General features: G+C 38.2%; 1 protein-coding gene across 1 annotated transcript in view; it reads right to left on the bottom strand.

Moving 5' to 3' along the window:
- The window catches only part of lamc3 (laminin, gamma 3), a 141,336-nt gene that overhangs the window by 71,014 nt on the left and 54,954 nt on the right, over positions 1 to 15,368 (bottom strand). The window contains exons 5-9 of the mRNA XM_017407944.3: positions 10,586 to 10,774; positions 9,453 to 9,570; positions 2,306 to 2,404; positions 1,477 to 1,613; positions 1,061 to 1,180 (exon numbers count right to left, since the gene is read on the bottom strand). Coding sequence (XP_017263433.1) covers positions 1,061 to 1,180; positions 1,477 to 1,613; positions 2,306 to 2,404; positions 9,453 to 9,570; positions 10,586 to 10,774 — 663 coding nt within the window. The remainder of the gene's footprint in view (positions 1 to 1,060; positions 1,181 to 1,476; positions 1,614 to 2,305; positions 2,405 to 9,452; positions 9,571 to 10,585; positions 10,775 to 15,368) is intronic.

The following is a 15,368-nucleotide window of genomic DNA, read 5'->3' as shown; positions in this document are numbered from 1 at the left end:
CTTTTCATTAGTCTAAAAAAAGACGCCCCCAGATGGAGTTGTTCTCTGTGATCACGCGTTCTGGGCATTAAACCTCCAGAATACGGGGTTAATGGGATTGGTCCCGTTTTGCTTCTGGCTGCGGACTGCTCGGTGGCTGAAGAGGCTGCGAGTTGATGCCTAAAACCGGCTTAGTGGAAACAAGTAGAAATCAAGCCAGTTTTCACTTTGTTGGTTTTCCAGCATTGCCAAAACATCCAATTCCATCAGGCATTTGCTGCCGGGGCGGCTGATAGAAATGGACTCTAAGTCCAGCGGCTGAGGCCAGCTTAATTTCTTATCTTTCTAATAGCTCTGATAAGGGATTGGAGAAGAAATGGTATCAGAAAAACCATCAAATGACCTGCTGCCAACGTACCATAATTATTTTAATAAACAACAAAAACAAGCTGAAGATATTTCCGGGGCATTAACACTGGGATAATTTACATTTACCTGCTGAAAGATTTATTAATTACTAACACACAGCAAGTGTGAACAATAGCTTTCTGTTGATTGTAGCTAGGGCTAAGGAAACTAGTTTAAAAGTATATATCTGACCAGAATAAAGATGACAAATGCACTTTTTAGACTGTCTGCCAACTTGATCAGTTGTTTGAAAAATGAACCTGTTATTCTTACTGTCAGTTTTGGAACTTTTAACGTGCGCTGCTGTAATATCTAAACCGTTCTTGGGGTTGATCTTTATTCAAACCTTGTCTTTTCTGCAACTGAGGTGTTTTCCGATCACAGCAACCATTCACTCCCCAAAAGAATGCTGTTTATTGTCTCCAAAATGAGCCACACTCGGTTCAGGTTCATTACTCAACAAAACAGCCTCATTAAGTTCAACATTCACAGAAAAAAAGAGAACATATACCCCTCATTAATGCACTTATCTCAACACATTTGTGCAAAACACTGATTACAGATAACTGATTAGTCTCCAACACTGAACTGACTCAATCAACTGAGCTTGAAGGAATCCATCTAATTTCTCAACAAAGTTCAGATCTTCAGGCTTTTTTATTTACTAACTCACCGGGAGCTTTGTAGAAGCCAATGTCTTCCTCGCTAAGCGGCAGCAGGTAGACTTCACCTTCTTTCCACAGCAGGGGGTACTCCACAAAACCGGAGAACTCTCCCAACCAACCATCCTGATCTGGAAACAACAACAAAAAAAAGTTTAAAAACAGAACATTTTTTAAACTTTAAATCCCTGGTTAAAAGACACTCAGAAGTACAACTTAACCAACAGAGATGATGTCTAAAAAGACATAATGCAGAACACTGAAGATAGTGCATAACATATAAACCACGCAATATAAAAATAACTGTGCTTTGGTAGGGGAGATAAAGACATAGCACAGAGTCAAATCAAGTAATGGAAACATTGTTGTTACACTTGAGTAATAGAGTTACCACAGTAATTAGAGGTTGGGGAGCCTTAGACAGTACCTTCAATGAAGTCTGAAGTGATGCTGACAGCAGTGTAGAGATCAGATGAATAGCAGGCCAGAGAGTGGCCAAAACAGAAACAAGGCTGGCAGCCGCCTGGGTTTACGGATTGCAAATTGAAAAATCCTGGCTTGCATCTGTAGTTCACACACAAACATGCACACCCTCATGTATAAAAAGTGATTAACATGTGAATGCTGTGCACACACCTGCTTTACACCAATTTACCACGTCCCTGCTTTGGTGTTGGTCTCATTTTCTCTTAGCTGTAAATGTGCTGGCTGCTGAATATGGACGTGTTCTGGAGATGGGGAATAAGTGAGCTCAGCTGTGAGCACCCTGAGCTCTGACCTACACACACTTACTGGCATATGGGTGGGACAGGAACACCAATAAAGATCAGCCACTACAGTAGTCACATTACACAGGAGAGGAACCTGTTCAATGAGCTGTAAAATCAGGTAAAAAAATAGGTTTAGAAGTCGGAGACCAGAGTCTGTGTGGGTTTCTAATAAATCAGTGTATCAGTTTGATACTGTGTCCCAGAGGACCATGGGAAAAAGGATGGAACATGTTGGTAATCAAAATAACAGCAATCTTAAAGCAGATTATTCCAACCTCTTTCTTTTGCTACACCTGTTGCTGGATGAAATCAGTTTGGCAAATTATTTTCCACTATTACAAGAAAAAAAACAACCTTAAACTGATAATGCAACTACTGCAATTACAGAATTCAATTGTTGTATTATGTAAGACTGTATTAGTTACCTTGGCAACCAGGATTACATGTGCACATATGTGACATAAGCAACAAGTTATTATCACCCACCTGTTACAGCTCTGCCCCTCCACATTTGGCTTACAGAAACAGTGTCCATCCAGAGGAGAGCAATGGTCCACGCTTCCGCCTGGGTCACAATCACACGGCCTACAGACAACAGGTGATAGAAACATAAATATTATAAACACTCTATTCTGAATATCATATGTGAAAAAGAACATGCTCAGACAAAGAAGCAAGAAGGAATAGGCGTTGCATCGCTAAGAAAAGGAGTCTTATGCTCAATTAATCTCACTGAATCGCTTCTTTTTAGGTAAATAGGATATGTTAAATTGTACACTGGTCTTCACTGAATATACTTTTCTAGTTTCTATGCGTCAAAGATTTTTTAGCTGCTTTTACATGTTTTTTGTACACCCATGAAATCATGCTATGAACTTCATTCTTTGATACTTATTCATAACTAGTGACCTAACCTTTGGCGAAGTCCCAGGACTGTGAAAGCACTGTGAAAATAAAAATTTAATTTCTTTGATTTATTTATTTCTTCTCACTGTACTTTTACTTCCCACTGCCATCAGAGTCAGACAATCAAATAATTGCCTGTGTCTGTGCATGTGTTTGGTTGTCTGTTTGTCAAAATAAACACTGCTAAACTTTGTGGAAAGCCTTCCCAGAAGAGTTGAAGCTGTTGTAGCTGCAGAGGGTGGGCCAACATCATATTAAACCCTATGGATGAGATGTCACTCAAGTTCATATGTGTGTGAAGGGAGTCGAGCGAATACTTTTGGCAATATAGTGTATTATAGATGTCTAAAATCTGCTCTAAGGTAGGCCCCAGCCTGGCTCACCATTCACTTGACTCCTTCATGAGAATTGCTTCCTGATTTTTCAAGCTGAGATTGTTCAAACCTTTGTCTACAGCAGGTAAGTTACTGACTCGTCCATTGCTTCCTCATAGATACACATTACAAAAAAAACAAAAAAAATTCTGATTTTTAATTTATTCTTCTGTCAAACAATGAGCTTTCCTGCTTATGTAGAGTTATAGATGCTTGTTCAATTATGAACTTTAGGTTTGGGATTCAAAAAACTAAGCAATAACTAAACATTCGGATGCAATTTCACCAATACAAAGCCATTCTCATTTTTTTGCTGTAGAAAATCAAAAAAACATGGGATTTACCACACAATTTGTCCTACAAAACCCAAAGAAAACAAGAATAATGCAAATTAACACAATCAATATGTATGTGGGTTGGCTGTTACTTAACTTGTGTCAGACTCTATTTGATCATGTTTATTGATTGATTATTTTTGTTTGAGACCGTAATGCAGAATCTATTTCCAATGAGGTGCTATTATAAATAATTCAATTATTTCAGAGCAAGCTGCCTGTAGTTTTTTTCTGCTCTAGTGGTCTGGGTAATTCACAACTCAGCTAAACAGACAGGGTTTGCCACATAAATGACAAAAATCAGAGTGTGTGTGTCTGTATGTGTGTGTGTGTGCATGTACAAGCTGGCCTATGTGTATTGATAGAATTTTGACCGACAATCTTTTTTTTTTAATGAAAAATTTTTGTTTTGCTTGACACATTTACTAGTGTTAATCCTTAAAGTCAATGAACAAGTATTTACAGGGAAAACTGCTAAGTCCTACATTCATAAGATTCCTCCAGATGGTCTTCCCATGGGACTGTCAGTTCCAGTAGCATAACTTATTTGGTGGACTCTGACACAAGGCTGTCTGGTCATAAAATACTTTATCAAATCTTTGCTTAAACCAGCTAGGAGCTGGGATATTATCCCACGCACCAGTCAAAAAGCACTTATCTGGTAGTGTCATGTTCCATGATGTACAGGAATGTGAAGGACCTACTTTCAGAGCAAAACACAGGAGGTAAGGAGGTAATGTATGTCAGATTAAACTTTACTCACATAATAAAGGATTGTGCTGAACGCAAGAAGAACACGGTTAGAGAACTAACTTGGATGTGAGGAATAATAAAAATCTGGCAAGTAAAGCCAAGCATATAAACTGAAAAAGTAATTAAAAGCATGTGTGCTGATTGATAACGATGCCCAGATGAGCAGAGGAAACAAGACCAAAACTGACAGAACAACAACAACAAAAAACAGCCCCTATAAACTAACACAGGAAGTGACATAGCATAGTGATTGAGCAACAAAACAGGAATAAAACCAAAAACAAGATCAACCCAAAGACAAAGTCAACAAACCAAAGAACAAATCCTACCCATCAGAACAGAAACATAAAAAGTCTGGTTATTTCTCTTAGATTTGTCACTTCAAGAGACTCTGGAATGAAACGAACCAAAGGAAGTTTATCATAGTGGAATTTCCCATTTTCGTCTCCAGACATAAGTTTAAAATTAATGAAACTACTTATATCATATCATTTTAAGCCCCTGTTTCCAAGTAGGCCTTTTTGAGGCATGAGAAGAGCTATCTGTGACTCAGCTGTACAGTGATTGATTGAAACTGTGATAATTGAGCCAGATAATGTAATGATGATTGGCTAAACATATGAGAACAACCTGAAAATCCACAGAATGCACCATTTCGGAACAAAACAACAACAACAACAACAAAAAAAAAAGTTAGAGTATTCATGTGAACAAATTCTAATTTTAGACTCTGGTGACCCCAACGTGATTGTTTGAAAACTGTTGTCTCCAGAATAAAGGGATTTGGCCCACTTTTTTGGTAACAATACGGCCATTGATAATATAGGCGCCTCAAAATAAGGTGAGCAAAAATATATTTTAAAATCAGAATTTCTGCAATTGATTATATTAAATTGTGATTATCTGTGGAAGGAGTTTCTCTGATAGTTAAATTTCTTTAACCAGAACACTAGTTTTCTTAAATTAAGTGAAGGAATGTATTCTGTGCAATAAATGGCTGAAATAAACACATGTAGAGTACAAGCACATATCATACACTTTATAGGGAATATGAATAAGTATGCTAGCTTATAAATTAATTTGGAAATTGGGATGCACAGCAAATTGTGAAGTTTTTATTGGTGTTTTTGGAATGTAAAACCGAGAATCCGTTTTGTGCTCTTGTCAGATAAGGTGACCTCTGAGAATTTTTTTTTTTGTAAGAACTCTAAAAACTTAAATAAATATGGATAAATGGAACAAGTGTAAAAGTTCCCTGATCCTGTATTTTGTGAAAAAAAAAAAGACATCCACTACCGGTTGGACAGCCATTACTTTAACCTCAGTGTTACTATTTGTGGTGTGAAAAAAAACTCCACTAAGGTTTGTTAGATGGCAGAAATAATGGTACCATCCAACAATCATTAACATGCAATTCAACACTATAATAATTTAGCATTCCACTGGCAGCTATAGTTGGTCCAGGAGAGCTAGGTTAGACTTCTTGAGAATATAAATGCAAAAAAACTTACTCCTCTAGCACACATATGAAACTTCACACATTTACATGCAGGCTCGCATGCACACTTATTTAGTATTGGAGCTCCAAGGTCAGACAAAGTTGAAATGCCCCTTTTATCATCAAAATGCATACGATGGGTCAATGAATCTCCAAGCTGCAACAAAGGGTGCAGAAAAAAACCCTCCTCAGATGGCTCTGAGCGTGCAAAGTCTGAGGTCTAAAAGAGTCTCATATCTTAGGAATGAAAGCAACTCTGCCTATTTCAAAATCCATTTAACCCTCTGAGCTTCTTGAGGCACACTGAAATGATCAATACCAGAGCTGAGTACAAACATGGAGAAACAATATGTTAGTGAATGGATTGCTTGTATTCATGTCCAGGGTGTCACCAGAGTGCAACCATAAATCTAAAGAATGGGAGATCTTTTTCTACCCTGCTGTTTTATCTAAAACAAAACAAAGTATGAATATCAATGTCATAGAGAAAATGGACAAAAATCATTAAACTATAAAAAGACTGAATCATTAGAATAACAGCCAAGTAAATGTTATTAAAAATACACAGATGCCTCTCTGCATACTATTAAAAATGTAATGGATTTGAGGCCAAGTTTGGGGTTGGCTGCAGCTAAAATTGTTCTCTGAAGTTTCTGAAGGCTGCTAGGCTGGATGTCGTCTCCATGGGAACTGAATGAAAAGACAGCATGGTCTCGTGACTGATTCGCAAAGTTCAAACGTCACATCTGTCATCCCGATGAACAGGACGTCTGTCTGACCAACCAACACTGATCGTGTGTAAAATGAATGAATTCAAAGCACAATTTTATTGTCACTAACTGCAGGTAGGCCATAAACGTGATTTACTGACAATAGTTTGAAATGACTTTTTTTTAGAGTGTTTTTAAATCAAGGTTGAAACAAAAAACTGTTAAAAGTACAAAACACATATATCGTTAATAAATGCCTAATTCTTGATCATGCATAATACTTTTTTATTTATTGGGGCCCGCCATTTTCCCAGCTCCCATGTTGGATCAGACCAGTGATTCCCAAAGTTTCAACTTCTGACCCACAAAGTAACAAATGAGAGTTGCAACCCCAAAAATCACTAATTTAAGTATGCTTCAAATCAGATAAAAAATATATGCAAACCAAACAACAGCCTTTTCTTTTGTTTTGCGTTTTTTTTTTTTGTTGTTTTTTTGCCTGCTTTTCACCTATTCATGGTATAACTAATTTACATCAACATCAACCTAGCACTGGTAATGAATACTATGTTAAACACTGAAAACAGTTAAATAAAGACAACAAGCTGCTTTTTTTTGTTTCACAGCTTTACAAGCTGATCTTTGCTAATGAACAGCAGAAAATACATAAAGGTAAACGTGTGGACTAGCAAACTGTTAGCAGTGCTAAACAACATTCCTAATATTTAGTGGTGCATTCCAGTGGTTCTTGGAAGTCGGGATTTGAAATTTCCAAGTTGAAAAAAAAAACAATCAGAGTCAGAAATTTAGAGATTCCTGACTGTCCAAACCTCAGAATCCAAAATGGCTGTCTCACACATGAAAAGTTGTTTTAGCTGCAGTGATAAACTTTTTACTTTGACATCTGCCAGTTTGTATTTCAGTACATATAACCAGTCACACACCTGGTACTGTCCAACCTTTAATCATGAACATGTTGGTAAAGCGTTTGAACGCATAAATCCATTTATTGTCTGTGTTTGTTGCTAATTGAAGTCAGCCTGGTTACTAAGCACAACAGTTAGCAAATCCTACTGTTTTACTAATTTGCAACTGGAACATGTTTAAGTCAGATTTGATGTCATTCCCAGATCTGAATTCTGGCTTTAAAAGTCAATTAAATGCTGCATAAGTTTTATGGCAGATTTTATTTTCTTGTCTTTACAGTAACTTTAGGTCCACTTCGCTTCTTTTATTTCTGGGATAAAAGGAAATCTATATAGATGCCATATTCCTCTCTTTAGAACTGGGCATAAAACAAGTATATTGGTCCACTGCATGTTACCATAAAGGTGTATAATGGATGTATAAGAGCTTTTATGCATTAATATCAGCGCAAAGGCTTTTGAAAATCCACAGACACCCTGTGGAGCTGAGGGAAAGTGTACAATCTGCAGCTTCATTGCAAGTAATTATTTTATTCAGTGATTATTTTAAAATATTAATGCCTGCAATCCATTAACTTTGTAGTTTTATTATAATGATCATGTTCTTGTTATTAGCAGTCAATGACAGTAAAGCTGTAGTCTCTGCTGTTTTATGGACACAGAACTGGTTAATTAAAAATGCAGTAAACAACGCAGATAAAATTCTCTTCATGAAATATACACAAATGTTTTATTTTTCAAGTTGCATAAATTTTTTTTATACTGTACCTACTTTTAGCACAGTAATAGTGATTAAACCACCCAGTTAAAAGGGATATATTGCCGAGAGGATGCAGCACACAGAAACTTTCAAATAAAATTAGTTAATGCCAAAGTTTTCAGCAAAAATATTGTGCAATGTGTAGTGGTTGAAGTGTGGCTACTGGCACACCAAATCCTAGCTCAATGTCTGTAAAACTGTCTTAGTTATAGCCACATTTGTGTTTCACAAGGTCGATTAGCTGTGGTGGCCATCTTGAACTGAGCTGACTCCAAAAGTTAATCAGTGTTAGAAGTCCGCCCAATGATTAATTTGTGAGACTTTCATTAAAATTTGTCTGGAGGTTTGTGATATATTTAGCTACCTAAGCAGTTGACTTCAATAGCTAATGTCGAAATTAAAAAACAAACAAGCAGATCTTGCATAATCATTTTGCGCTTTAAGTACATGTTGAGAATGGTAGTATCTAACAATTTTTGATATACCTTCTATTTTTCAGGTTGACTTGCTGTATGACCCCCGTTTTGTCAAATTTATTGCGCAGGTTTTCTTTTTTGTAGAATTTTATAATACAATTCAGAATTTATGACTTTTTTTTTTCGCCAGTGATAGCCAAACATGAACAAACCATAAAACTGCCACCTGCTTATCTACTGCCACCGTGTTGAATGCCTAGAATAAGATTTTATATTAAAAAGAACCATAATTTTGTTTCTCGCTAAAAAAAAAAAAAACTAAACAAGCTGCAAAGCATTTTCTGTTGGGCTGCTGTTTGACTTATGTCGTGTTTTGGCAGAACTCAGGTGAGCAGTAACTTTTCTGTGGAGAACAGTGACTTTCTCCTTGCAGCTCGATCATGCGAGCGTTAGCTAATGAACGAGAGGCAATGAGGTGCTTAAAAGTTACCCCGAGTCCCTGTGTGACGTTCTGAACTCTGACACATCTTGCTCTTTAGGTGATCTTTACTCAATAATCATCCCTGTTGAGGATAACAGTGTTTGTTTCTTATCTTTTCTTTTTTCAAAAAAAAAAAAAATCTTTTTACTCACAATTTGTCTGACTGCCACTTGGTGGAGTCTAAACTCTGGAGATTTTTGAGGTACTAGCACAGTTTGTGGAGATGTTGATGGATCTCCGCTCTTTAAGTAAAGCAGGCCATCCACTCACACCTGCTTGTCCTCCAAATGATTAAAAACACCAGGCTCCTGTTTCACCTTTGCACGTGCTAGCTGTAATCTAGAAAATCCCCACAACATTCTATGTATTTATCCATAACATTTCCATCTTGTTTTTTACACAACATTCCTGGTTTAAATTATCATCCCATGGGTTTTAATTTGTTTGTCTTGACTGTGCTTGTGCGTTGCTCGCCTGCAGCCGCCAGGTCCCAGCGAGTGGAAGCCGGCCCGGCACGTGTCGCACTTCTCCCCCGCCACGCCAACTCGACAAGCACACCTTCCCTCGACATCACACTGCAGACTCTCTGATCCTGCGAGGCAAGCAGAAGGATCGAGCAGGAAGTCAACGGAAACAAAATAAGTCGTAAGAAGAAGAAAGAAAAAAAAAAAACAAGGAGAAGAGACGAGAGAGAGAGAAGAAAATGGGGAAAGTGGACTTAAAAGGAAAAAGAATCTATTAAGAATATTGGTAATTACACAAGATGGATCAATACACCATTAATAATTCGTCACAGTGGGGTTAAGAGAGTCACTTGTTATTGAATTTCTGATCACAAACCTCAAAGAGAAGCTTGGAAGAGCAGGATATAACCTTGCAGCCACATTGTAGCTGATATAGTGTGGCTTCAGTTAATGGACAAAGAAAGAGCAGCTGGGGCAGAAGGAGGAGAGGAAAGGAAGCCTGATGGAGTCTGCTATAACCTTTGATCAATGTAATGGACTCCAACAGCTCTGTAAAATCACCTTACCATATTTATACATGGGAGGGAAGGGGGGGAGGAGAGGGTGACACTGGTTGTTTTTGCTTTTTCTGCTGTTTTGTTTATCACTATGAAAACGAATGAACATTTGTTGCCTGTCCAACAATGAAAGAAAAAAAAAAAATCAACAAGGTCTAATGAGCGCCTAAGTTTGTTTGTTTGTTTGTTTGTTTCTTTCTTTGTTTCTTTCTTTCTTTCTTTCTTTCTTTCTTTCTTTCTTTCTTTCTTTCTTTCTTTCTTTCAATTACTTAGATCCAATTGCAGTGACATAATAGAGTAAAATCATTATTTTATTTAATTTTTTTTCCTCTAACAATCGAACGGTTATAAAATCTGATTGGCTATTCGACAAGGATTTTGGCAACGGTTGGCCTCAGTAAAATGAGAGAGGAAAAGCAGCGTTATAAACTAGTCAAAAACACTGCTCATATAGTCTGTAGCCATAATATTTTGAGTGGTGTAACTAATGGATATGTACGAGCGATAACCAAGCAGCAGCTAATGATGCTGATAGGGCTTCTCACTACAATCAAGACATTTCAGGGGTTTTAGAATTGCAGCCAACCATCGACATTGCAGTTGCAGGGTTGGCAGGGCTCCTCTGGGTCTTCTCTGTAGTAGTTCTCTCTGCAGCGCTCACAATGGGGCCCGTCGGTGTTGTCTCTGCAGCTCACACAGCGCCCCCCACTGCCAGTGCTCCTGTACTGCTCCATGTCGAACTCGCACTCGTTGGATCGCCCGTTGCAGTTGCACCCTGAGGGGGGGGGGACGCATGAAGAGGTCAAGGAGGTAGAGGTGTAATGTGGAGAGGGTTCAGTGCAAGAGAAAAAGTAGACAAAGAAGGGGTTTATTAAAAAAAAAAAAGAAAAGAAAAGCACACGGAAATAGACAAAGTATAGAGACACACTGAGGGGCATACAGTGCATGCGAGAGATTATGTGTTCTGGGATTGGATCGTAATTTAGAGTCTCGTTGCTAATCTCATTTCACACAGGCCTAATGAGGAGCCAATCGGCTGTCAGGGGGCACTTAGATAACAGTAATTCATGTTTACACACGAACAAATTACCCAGCCGATAACGCACCATCAAAGCCCTCATACCCCTCATATCAAATCCCTCTTTAGTTTGCCAGTTACCCTGAGGGGGGACTTAGGTGAAATTGCCCATTTTATTATGATTCAAGCTCTCTGTTGAGCTCAAAATAACCATATGATAACTCTTTCCTCTTTAATGAGGAGTCCCAGCAGTATTCACCTTAATTAATCAGTTTGTTTAAAACCCAACGCTGGGCTTTATTTAAAAAAAAAAAAAAAAGTCAAATAGTTTTAATTGTGCTTCATAAACAAACTATGATCTTTCAGCCCTACAGAGACCTGCATCTGTTATGCTTTCTTGTAAACTCTCTTAATATTGTTTGGATCAAAACCTTTTTATAGCTCTTTAAACCTGCAATAAAAAAAATGGCTGGATAATTGAAATCCAGTAAGATGCAATCAAAAACAATTTGCTGCCAAATGTGATATGTCCTCCTTCCCCTTTATTTGGTTTTGCTCTCTACCGTAGAGTCAGTAATAAAACGAAAACTTTTGGCGCATACAGAACTCCCGGACACTGAAGGCTCGTGCTTCAAGGAAAACGGAAATTCCCCGCAGAGTTATGTTTACTGAAAGTAATGTCTGCAGTCTGTAGATGGTAATAAATTAAATATGTGCTGCCAGCTCGTGACACACAAACCACATGACATTTTAGCTAAACTGAGATCATTAAAAGGTAAAAACTGCCAGCTGACACAGAAAGAACAGCAGACCACCCTCTCAGCTCAAATATGAAGTCGTACTCATGACAAAACAGAAACTGAAAATGTTAAATTGTGCAAAGGAAGTAGACAGATAAGGCATTATATACATCATGTGTTATTCTCATAAAAGACCTTTGCCTGTGCTTAACGAGCATTAAAGACATACATCACCAAAGTATATGTAGTACTATATGTAGTCTTACATCAAAATAATAAAGGAAAAAAAACAATCCTATTGGATGATACATTTCACAGCGTAGATCATGTACTGTTCCCAAAACCAAATACCAAGATTCAACCTATAGACTAGAAAATCAAAGTTGTAGTTGAGTGTATTTTTAATTAATTAGTCTAAAAGTTACAGATATGGATTCTGATCATGAAATTCTGCAGAACATAAAAAATACAGACATAAAAAGATATAAGTCTGTATTTCCTTTAGTCAAGGCAAAAACTGTTTTTGCTCGGCTAAAGGATCTTACGAAACAATCACACCCAGTGTTTTTCTTTTGGATTATTTACAATTTCCTCTCAGTTAATTAACATTTCAGGGCACAATTGAAGTTTAATGATGACAAGATCAGGATTAAATATGGAAAATGAAGATAAAACACAATGTGGTAGTGGGCATGTGTGAAACAGGCTGCAACGTCATTGTTTTCCCAAAGCATCTCAAGTCCACAGAAATGATTATTTTTTGAAATCTTCACCTTTGAAAGTGTTGTACTGCAGTAATAAATCTCCATTTTTAAAGATATCCTGTGTAGATGGAGCTTGACATCTAAAACATAACTCTGTAACTCCGAGGGTAAGAAAACGACGTCAGTTAACGACGTAAAAAGCTGTAAGCCCTCAGAGCATGGGTTGGGGGTGACTCTCAGCTACTACCACACCGAGTTCTATCTGATTCGACTGAACTGTAGGCTTTTTTGTTTGCTAAGGTCTATCAGCTGTGTTACCCATCTCCAACCAGGTTGACTCACTTGTAGATGTACATCCAATGATTGCTTTTGGAGTTTCATTAAAATCCATCCAGCGGTTTATGAGAAATTTTGCTGACAGACAGACAAGTTTGACTCCAACAGTTAATGCTAATGTTTTAAGCAAAGATCTTGAGCGATTTGTTAGCATTCGGTGTGTTTCAGCTACTACTACAAAAGAAGCCTAACGTCTGTTAAATTGACTTAGTTATAGCCATTTTTATTTTGGCTAATTGTTTGCTACTAGCTGTGCCGTCCATCTGAAATCTGATTGGCTCTAACAGTGAATCAGTTCTCTGTCCAATAAAAATTTGTTTCCTAGTTTATTATTTACATTAAAATGTTATTTGCATTCTAACAGATGGAAAAAGAGGACTCTTTACTATTATTGGCAGAAAAAAAAACGAGACTTTTTAACTCAATATGCGCCCTCTGACAAATATGGATTCCCCTACTGTCACATGTGCAGCCCCACTGGTCATACAGCAGTGCAACACTTTCTGACACAACTGTCCTCCTCCAAGCACACACACAAAAAAAAGTTGCTGCATGAGTCAGTTCTGATTGGCACTGGTGGGCCGCTAGTGCACAAATTCAGCCATCTCGACTTGTCACCTCCCATCCACTCGATCTTTATCATTCCAGCCAGTGGTGCTGCTGCCGGCGCTGGTCAGGCGAGCTGACAGCCAGGCGGCAGCACTGTCAACAACAGCCTGAGCTTCTGTCGCATGTCTGGTGGTGGTACAGATCCATGTAGGCTGTGACATTTCAGGAAATCTGCAGTAATTTAGGATGTCTGCTGGTGTACTGGGAGGAACTTCTCATAGTCAGGGGAGCGGTATAATTAGATATTACAGTGTCCTATTTTTAACGCGTTTCTTTTCGTGGGCAAGAATCAGTTCTTTATGTTTTTGCCCATCTGTGTGTGAGTGTGTGTGTGCTCATGTATGTTTGTTTGTCTGTACCATTTGCAAAATAGCTTACAAACCACCAGGCGGATTCGAATGAAACTCTCAGGCTGACATCGACAATTGATTACCTTGTGAAGTCAACCTGGTTAAAGATGGATGCCTCCGCTAAGCAGTCCTAGTTAAAATTTGGTGTGGTTGTAGCTGACAATCATTCCCAAGACAACCATTACCAAGACATACTCTTAGTGTTACATATTGTGCAACATCTTTGCTTAAATCTTTGGCAGCAACTGTTTGTCTGTTAGCAAAATATCTCATGAACCACTGAGCAGATTGGAGTGAAACTCTCAGAAAGTAATAATTAGATGTACATCTCAAATTCATTTACTTGTGGAGTCAAACTAATTCAAGATGGGGAGCACAGCTAACTGATTTTAGCCAACACAAAATGGCTATAATTTAGTCAGATCTACAGATAGCAAACCAAATCTGATGTGGTAGTAGCAGATAGTTCTTCCCAATATCTCAGTATCATGAGATTGCATGTCGCGTCACCTACAAGGATTGCCCAAAGCAGCTGTTAATTTGTCCCTTTTCATCATAAAGCAATTTCCATTTAAAACTCAGATATGAAAGGCAGTGGGCGACATGCATTCCTTCAAGGAATGCTCGGTCTTTAATTCTAATTTTGTGTTAAGGAAAGGGTCTAGGTGGGTTTTAAAAAGATGGTTTACTGTTCATTCACAACAGGCTGATGTTTCAGTAAAAAAACAGACATCTGAATCTCGATCTAGTAGGCTGCAGTGCACAAACCCTTCAGTGCAGAGATAAGTCCACAGGCGAGAGTTCTGTGGTAGAAAAATAATAGGCACTTATCTACATGGTTGCGAAAAAAAGTGATCCAGTTGGATGAGTCATTGCTCAGCATTATTCTCAGCATGTGTGAGTGCATGTGGGGTGTAACAAAGAGAACTGCGCAGACCCGAACAGTCGGAACACACAGCCAGGCATTTGGGTACCCGTGTTTTGCTTTAGGGACCATTTTACTGATGGTTTTATCCCACTTTACCCTCCCGCAAATAGGTGGTCTGAGTGAGGATCTTTATTCACAGATGGAACATTTTCATTCTGAGAGTGGTGTTTGTCAGTGTTGGAAAAAAAAAATTCCCGTGCATTGTGTTAATAGCGGTGCTTGCAGAACATTACTGCGTGTCCCACTCGAAATTTGCTCCACTTTTGTTTTACTTTGCTGCTTGTTTTACTGATTTTTCACTAAAGTACATATGCCTTTTTTTGTTAGTATGATACATATACACAGAAATGCACTAATCAACATCAGCAAAAGGAGCTAGAGCTTAAGGAACATTAAGGGCAGCAGATGCTTCTAGGTCAATTTGTACTTCGGCCACATCAAAGTACAAATGGACCGGGTTGCCACATACTAAGCACCCATACTTTTAGGTTACAAGAAGAAGCCACATGCTACAGGTCCATTTTAGCAGCTGTCCTAATGCTGATGAAATGAATATAATGAAAAAATTTAGATTTACACATCACTATACCATCACTATACCATATATCCATCCATTCATCCATCCATCCATCCATCCATCCATCCATCCATCCATCCATCCATCCATCCATCCATCCATCCATC

Source organism: Kryptolebias marmoratus, linkage group LG14, assembly GCF_001649575.2.
Source record: "Kryptolebias marmoratus isolate JLee-2015 linkage group LG14, ASM164957v2, whole genome shotgun sequence".
In the NCBI taxonomy this organism is placed as follows: domain Eukaryota; kingdom Metazoa; phylum Chordata; class Actinopteri; order Cyprinodontiformes; family Rivulidae; genus Kryptolebias; species Kryptolebias marmoratus.
This window is presented reverse-complemented; position numbering and strand designations above follow the sequence as displayed.